The sequence below is a fragment of the Corvus kubaryi genome, unplaced genomic scaffold (genome assembly GCF_017639235.1).
Source record: "Corvus kubaryi isolate FWS band 111438036 unplaced genomic scaffold, C.kubaryi_AGA036_p1.0 37391, whole genome shotgun sequence".
Lineage (NCBI taxonomy): Eukaryota > Metazoa > Chordata > Aves > Passeriformes > Corvidae > Corvus > Corvus kubaryi.
Window position 1 is genome coordinate 7850928 of NW_024581130.1, and position 7600 is coordinate 7858527.

Sequence of the window (7600 nt, forward strand, 5' to 3'; positions counted from 1 at the left end):
TGTTTCTCCATGTAACTCAGATAATACTACTTTTAATTTTGCCTCTTACTAATGACCTTTGGCCCTTAAATCCCTCCTTACTCAAAAATTTATTGAAATCAAATTACTCCTGACATAGAATTTATAGAAGTATTGTCAGATGTAATAAGAAGAATCTCAAATTTTTTCTGCCCTCAACACAGAAAATGTTTTCCATTACACTAATGAGGGACACATGGGGTTGCTGAAATGCCAGCAATACTTGGGAAATTATATTGGAATCTGGTCTCTGCTTGGCCCTGTTCAAAAAAATGGAGTGAAGTGGGTGTCTCCCTCTCACTGGCATTGTGAGATTAGAAGAATTAACGAAATTCATAGAAATTCTATTTGTATTTAGAGGAAAACCTTCAGAGAAAAGATGGACCAAAGTAGTAGAAGGAATTGCATGTAGCTGGAAAATCTGACCCATCCTGCAGCTTCTGACACAGTCAGAGAAAGTATTTGTGTTACTTCTTTTTTCACAGCTTATATGGCTGTATAGTAATAGCTCTTAGTAAATTAGCAAGTAAAGCTGTAACAGAATATCAGAAGAGGCTGGGGGTTTTTCTAACAGTTTGGAGAAACATGGAATACTGTCCTACATAGGGTAAGCCTTGAACTTGTAAATTTTTTACTGAAATTGAGTTCCTGTAAATGTCCTGAGTTATATACTCCCTTTGGAAGCACATTTCAAAGTGCCCTGTAGCTTTGCTGGTTTCTTGTTGGAGTGTGACTGTCTCCCTGTCACACTCTGGAAGTGTCATTAAGAGAGCTCATCCTCCTTGTAGGACAGTTGATCTTGTTCAGTTTCCCAGTTACTGAGACCTTTCTGTGGAAGTTTAATTCCTGTAGTGGTTTTTGTGCAATGATCTAGAGAATGTTCTGCGACTTTTCACATTTTTCATACCTTACTTATAACAGCATCCATTGCATCTTTATACTTAAATATCAAATAAATTTACATGAAATTCACTGAAATAATCAAATGTACATTTGAAATTATCTTGGTTCTGTCTTTTTACCTGGCTCTACAAATCCGAAAGCTTTGTTATTAATGCATCTATTTACCAGCAGAAATGTATTAGTAGTGGCTGGGTTTGCTCTTACTTTCTGCTTCTATCTTTTGTATATTCTGGTGATTTTTTCATATTTTAAACAGGAGACTGTTGATGCTTGCATTTGTTTTCTTCATATATATATATTGATAGATTCAAAACCATACAATCTATAGTGCAGATCTCATGTGGAGGCTTGGTAATTACAAGCTCTGTTCAGCATGAGATTCGACATTTGCAAATAAATGCTTCAAGTGAAGTATTTTTCTTCCATTTAAGGGCAGAAAATACCAATAAACACATAACACATTTAATTTAGAATTACTCTTACTTACTTCTAGTTCTGGCCTCTTCGGGTATTGATTATGATATAAAAATTTGGTCGCCATTGGAAGAATCCAAGATTTTTAACAGAAAACTGGCAGATGAGGTAAGAACCTTTCCTCCTTTTTCATGGTAATGTTGTATCTTTAATTCTGTGAAAGCCTTTGGTACAAATTACTGATACTGAATTAGCAGAGTTATTTAATGTTCGACAAATGAGCTACAAATATACAGCTGCCCTTCAGAACAGCTGACTTTCATATCCTTGGCACTTTGCATTTCATCAGCTCTCCTAGAAATTATATAACATGATCTGGTATTATGTACATGAAAGGAGTTGGAAGAAGTGTGAACATTCAGATATTGAAGGAAAACTGGCAGGAATTAATAAATGAATGTAGTGCTTGTCTCTAAACAAATAAATGACAGGAAGAGTGAAGGAAATAAACTGAAGGAAATAATACAGAACAACAGGGAGTGCAAAAATCAATCCTATTAAATATTCAGTGGCATAAAAGGGAGTTAAGATTGCAAATGGGAACTTCATGGAATAAAGCAAACATTGGAAGCCCAATCAGTTTATAAAAGTCCAACGTGAAGTTATGTAACTCATTATTTCCATGTTGCCCTCAGAGCAATAACTGGATACAGCAACTGGCCTGGGGTGACCATATAGCTGACTGCTGAATAATCATATTTGAGTGAATCACATAATATAATGTATCAAAATGTTATATGGTGTTCTGTAAGCAATGCTGTAGGACAGATTGGGTTGTGGGGTGGTCACTTTGGGGGATTTTTTTGGTGAAGTCTCTTGGGCAGCACAGATATAGTACACTGGGTGGTTTTTAATCATTCTTTCTCTTTAGTAGCGCTAAATATATTTTAAACAAACAGAAACCCACAACCCTTAGCCACCACCCCACATCCCTTGAAAAAACCCCAAACCATCCACTTGTGAGTTTTGAACCTTTCCCATTTTTTTAGCACTGAGCGAAGTGACACTTCTTTGCATATTGTGTGACAGCTTTAGTCGTGACATGTTTTGGAGCCTTTGGGGTTTAGAAGTATTTCTAACCATAAATGTGTGGTAAAAGTAATTATCGTACTTTAGTTCTCTCACTTTATTTCTAATGATTAGAAATGATTTAGATATTGAGTTATGTTTTCTTTGATAAAAAATGTAGAACTTTCAGAAGAATTGACTGCAGTGCGGTTTGTAATTTTACATGTTTTTTCTTTCTTAATTTAATCCCTTTATTGGAATACCTGTGTAGAGGACAGGAGATGTTCATAGCAATAAAATAGTTTTCACCATGTTAAGTTTGGCTGGAGTAAGTGTCCAACATACCTAAACTGAATTTTCCATAGAAGGGGGAAGGTCTGGGGAGAAAACAGTGTTTGAGGCAAGTTCCATATAGATATAGAACTGCATTTAAAATTGAGAGAGGCCATGACCTTAGTGAGTAGGAAAAGACAGTGAGGATGAGAACAAACCTCTGAATAGAGAGAAATCCTCAGCAGCAGGTTGTCAGGGGATGTTACTGATGATGCACTGGAGAAATAGGGGGTGAAAGAGGAATAAACAGCAGCCTGCTGCCTTCTCAGTTTGCTTCTGTTAGGGAGTGATCAGCCTGGCAAACAGGTGAGAACGACAGAAAAGAGGTGCTTTGATTGGGAAGGGAGAAGGGCACTGCAAACATTTGCAACAACATGTTCCTCACAAGAGGAACAGGCTTGAAGAGTCTCAGGAAGAGCAAGAATTACATTATTTTCCTGTCTTACAGCAGCTGATCTGGGAGCAAAGATTGAAAAATGGTCGGAACTTGTCTCCACCTAAAAAAATTTTTGTCCTTAATGGTAACAAAAGAATACAGGCTAAAAGCTGAGACAAGCTTAGACAAGCTGAGACAAGTGTGGGATTAGAATTTATGGGAAGAAGAATGGCAAGGAAGTACCATGAGGAAGGAATGAGGGAAGAGAGCTAAAAGTATTCATTAGCAGGTTTTTTTTTCCTTGAAACTGAGACAGTAGGATCTGGCTCTTTCAAGTCATTTAGAAGCAAGCTGTAGATCTGTTTACAAAGAATTATGGAGCTAAAGAGTTTTCCTGAAGTGGGATAGAAAATGGCTTGTGTTCCTTGGATTTTCTCCAGAAGTTTCAAGCAGCATGAAGGTAGGAGTTGAGGGTAACCTCATCTCTTTTCCTTCCCACATTCTTGGCCAGCACTGGTGCTAGAACTCTGTTCTCTACAACAGTTGCCATCTGGAAACAGCACTTTCTCTCATCAATCTGCTTTACTTCATGCAAGGTTTCCAAAGTTTTTCTTAGTCACTCGTCTTAATATCTGCCATGCATGTGGACAATGGAACCATGATCTTACTAGAATATTCTTTAGACAGACAACAGGATACCTGCAGGCAGAGTCCACTGTCTGACTTTTCTTACCACAGACAACAGTATTCAATACCAATTATTAAAATATTGCTCCCTTATGGTAATTTTGGTCTCTATAAAATGACTTTTGCATAGAAACTTTGTATCTACAAGCCCATATTGATGCAGTATAATTTTGTGTTCATTTCTGATGCTGGCTTTTTCCTTTCCCTGCCTCCAGGTTATAACTCGTAATGAACTAATGCTGGAAGAGACCAGAAACACCATCACTGTTCCAGCTTCCTTCATGCTCCGAATGTTGGCTTCGTTGAATCATATAAGAGCAGGTGAGAGACTTCTGAAGAGCTTCTCCACAACACTGGTCTATGAAATAGCAGGTGGATTGGGAAATCATCAAGACCTTCAGCTGCCCATGGCTGTACTTGGGGTTGGTGAGAAGATTCAAGGGTTGTTCAAGGTTTTCTTAATAGAAGTACTTAGGAATTGCTTCTTTGGCGTGAGACTTGCAACATCTTTGCAGCTGTTATTTTTTGTCTCAAAACAAAGAGCAACATGTATTTTTAGATGTTGAAAAATACTCTCTTCAGGAATGATCTTTGAGTGCTGTGTGATGGGAAAACTATTGGGGAGGACTGGAATGAGTTGTAAGATAAACTGACTGTGATTGTGGGCTTGGAGTTGTGTGGGGTTAAGGAGGGTGTGAAGATACAGGACTGTAGGAGGTTATTGCTGAGGCTGCTGGCAGCTGTTCCTAGGGCAGCAGGATGTCCCTCCAGTTCCCATGAGGCTGAAACTGGTGAAAAGAGGGTTGCATGGAGGAATCATCACTGGGAACTGGATGTTGGTGCTGGAGAGGTTGAATGCAGTGGATTGACCCTGAGGATGGAGGACAGTGGAGAGACATCACACACTGTGTAGGAAGCAAGGAGACGGTGTTTTGGGAGACTGGCATGGCACATGGGGCAAAAACCTAACAGACCTGTGGAGGAAGGTGAAAGTGACTGGAGATACTGAATATGGGGACTCTGGCTGAGCAGAGCAGTGGCTTGCAGTGGTGAGGTGGGAAGGAAGCTGTGCCTGGTGGCAGCTGCTGCTCCTCTCTCACCTCTGGCTGCTCTGTGAGTGCTGGGAGCCAGGAGGGTGCTGTGTGTCCAGCTCAGTGCTACACCTCCATGTGTTTCCTTCAGTTGTCATTTATCTCTTTTGAATGAAATACTAGAAGAACTGCCCAACACTTGAGTTAACAACAATTTCAGCAAAAATCTGTTACGGCTGGGTGGAGAGTTTCTTAACCTGACTGCATGTTGCTTGAGTGATTGATCTTGAGCCAGTCATGTTCCCTCACACATTTCTGTATTTGCCTTTCTCTAAATATTTACATCAAAAGGCACTTTTCCTGATGTATTGAAGTGACAGGCAGTGAAGTGACAGCCCAGTTTCTGGACTATTCAAATTTCTAACTGTAGCTATTGTAGCTTCAGCTCCCCAGCACAGCACTTCTGTCCCTTGTAGTTACCATCTCAGTTTAACGTTAGGCTTGCATTCATCTTTTCTGTGCTGACAGCCAGTCAGCAGCTACAAGGTTTTTCCTTTTGTACACAGAGTTTGCTTTCATGCCTGGAAATCCTTTAGGGCATTTCTCCTTTTCTCCTTTCTTGTGGTAAGATTTCTACCCACTCTCTGCTGTCAGTCCACACAGACTTTCTTCTACCGTAAAACCCACAGCCATTTCCCATTGTGTAATAGCCCAGGGAGACAGCATGTTATAAATATTTACCAGAAAAAGAAAACTTTGCAAGTTCTCTTTACTAAATCTGTGTTTTGCAGACCGATTGGAAGGTGACAGATCAGAAGGATCTGGCCAGGAGAACGAAAACGAAGATGAAGAGTAACCACCAGTTGTGTGTGAGCACCTGGAGGTCAATGAAATTTGTATAAGACATTAATTATATTTTTCCTTACAGAGCTTTAGTGCAATTCTGAGGTATTGCTTTTGGATAACCTAACCTTTTGGTTTTTTGAATGACTGTGTGCATGACTTGGGGAGAGTGTGCAAGTTAAAATAAGCAAAAATGTTTTTAAAATGTTTTGCCATGTATGAGGGGTGCTAGAAGATGCCAAGTGCAATATTTTCCCTAAACAGCAAATGTGAGAGCTTGGATCAATGTTTTAAAGTAACTTTCATTATAGTAAAAACGTTGGTTCAAATAAATTTCTATACCTGCTGTTTGCATGTTTGTTGCTTTCTAATTAAAAGATTTGGTTGTTTTAAGTAGTTCTGTGGTTTTTCCTTGTGCAGCCATTATCACCTTGTAACTACAACCATTTGCTGCCTTTGCAGTATTTGCATAATTTCTTACAATGTTTGTGAAGTGACAAATACAATTATTTCTTGCAGTGAGCGCTGGGGATTTTGAGACCCCTCCATCTCTTAGTTCTTGCTTTTCCACAGGAAACCCAAATGTAGGCAAAAATTCTCTCTCCCTCAGCTGTAGGGTGCCACTTCCCATTCTCTGCGCTTGGGTCTGTAATGCTGGTGAAACAGTTGTCTTTCCTGGATACATCTGTGAGTTTGCCTTCTTTGCAACAGCAGCAGATACATCTTAATTTCCACTGGATTTGGGGAACATTAATTTGAAAATTCCTGTACATTGTTTCCTAGCTGTAATTATTTGGGAAGGCTCTTCAGTCTGTTTTATGGGCTTTACCCTTCCTCCATAAATTTTCGGATGGCAATGGGTAAGAGAAAGTGAAGGAAGGAAGGTGGAGCAGTGGGAAGAGCTGTTTGCTCAGTGGCAGTTCTTGCCAAGGATGGCAGATGCTGAGAGGCTCCACTGGGAATACAGAATGCTGGGAAGAATTCTAAATCAGGGGTATGAGGGTACTGAAGCCTTCATTACCCTGTTGACATTAAAATACACATGCATCACACAAGCTTCACAAACTTTGCTTACATCAACAAAAGGAATTCCCCACACCAAATAAAAAAAGAACATTAGCACAACATTCTGATGTCCTGATTCACAGTGCAGGCAGGCTGAAGGGGCACAGGGGAGGGATATAAAGCACAGAAACAGAGAGAGAAGGGAAAATAAAACAACTGAAAGAGATAAAGAGAAATTTGTGAGGGAGGAGAAGTGGCAATTATATGGAACTCAGCTGGCAGTAATAGTGAAGATACTTGGGCAAGGGAAGAATAACATGAGGGGAGAGGAAAAGTGTGAGGAGATGGATAAGGGTGGCTGGGTGGTCTCCTTGTTTGTTTTAAAGGAGAAGTTAAAATCACTGAGGAAGAGCAAATTATTAGAAGCATTGAAAGTGATCCAGTGAAGAGAATTTGGCAAAGGAGAAAATAACTGTTGGGCAAAGAAGTTTTTGGAGGCAGAGGGTGCTGAGAAGAATGGAGACCTCAAACACTGGAGTGCAGTGAAACCCAAGAGACTTCACATCCTGAGGAGGTCGGTGCAACAGAGGATGGAGATCTGCTAAGTGTTTGAGAAAGTATCTAACACCAACAAGGGAGAGTAGAAAATGTCAAGGTAAGATGCTTGTTTGTTAAGGAAATGGAGTGAAAGTGACAGATAATATGGATCTCTGTCTTTTCTGGTGGAGTAAGTGGCTCTTCTGTGGGAGAAGGGAGCATAACTAGTTTTTTCTCATGAGATAACATTTTGGTCAAGCCTGTTTAGATCAGCAAGAAATGAAAGAATATTTTATGACTTTGTGGTGGATCTGTTTGGGAAGGGAGAAACACAGGGGTTTAGCGCTGTTCATAGCGCTGCACTGAGCAGTGTTTTTTTACCACA

The 7600-nt window shown here is 39.8% G+C and overlaps 1 protein-coding gene across 7 annotated transcripts in view; it reads left to right on the plus strand.

Moving 5' to 3' along the window:
• Positions 1–6069, plus strand: part of DCAF6 (DDB1 and CUL4 associated factor 6) — a 77728-nt gene extending 71659 nt beyond the window's left edge. For all 7 annotated transcript variants that reach the window (XM_042037941.1, XM_042037943.1, XM_042037942.1 and 4 more), the window contains 3 exons: positions 1415–1503; positions 4015–4120; positions 5622–6069. In XM_042037941.1, coding sequence (XP_041893875.1) covers positions 1415–1503; positions 4015–4120; positions 5622–5686 — 260 coding nt within the window. In that variant the 3' untranslated portion in view covers positions 5687–6069. The remainder of the gene's footprint in view (positions 1–1414; positions 1504–4014; positions 4121–5621) is intronic.
• The last annotated feature ends 1531 nt before the right edge of the window (positions 6070–7600 follow it).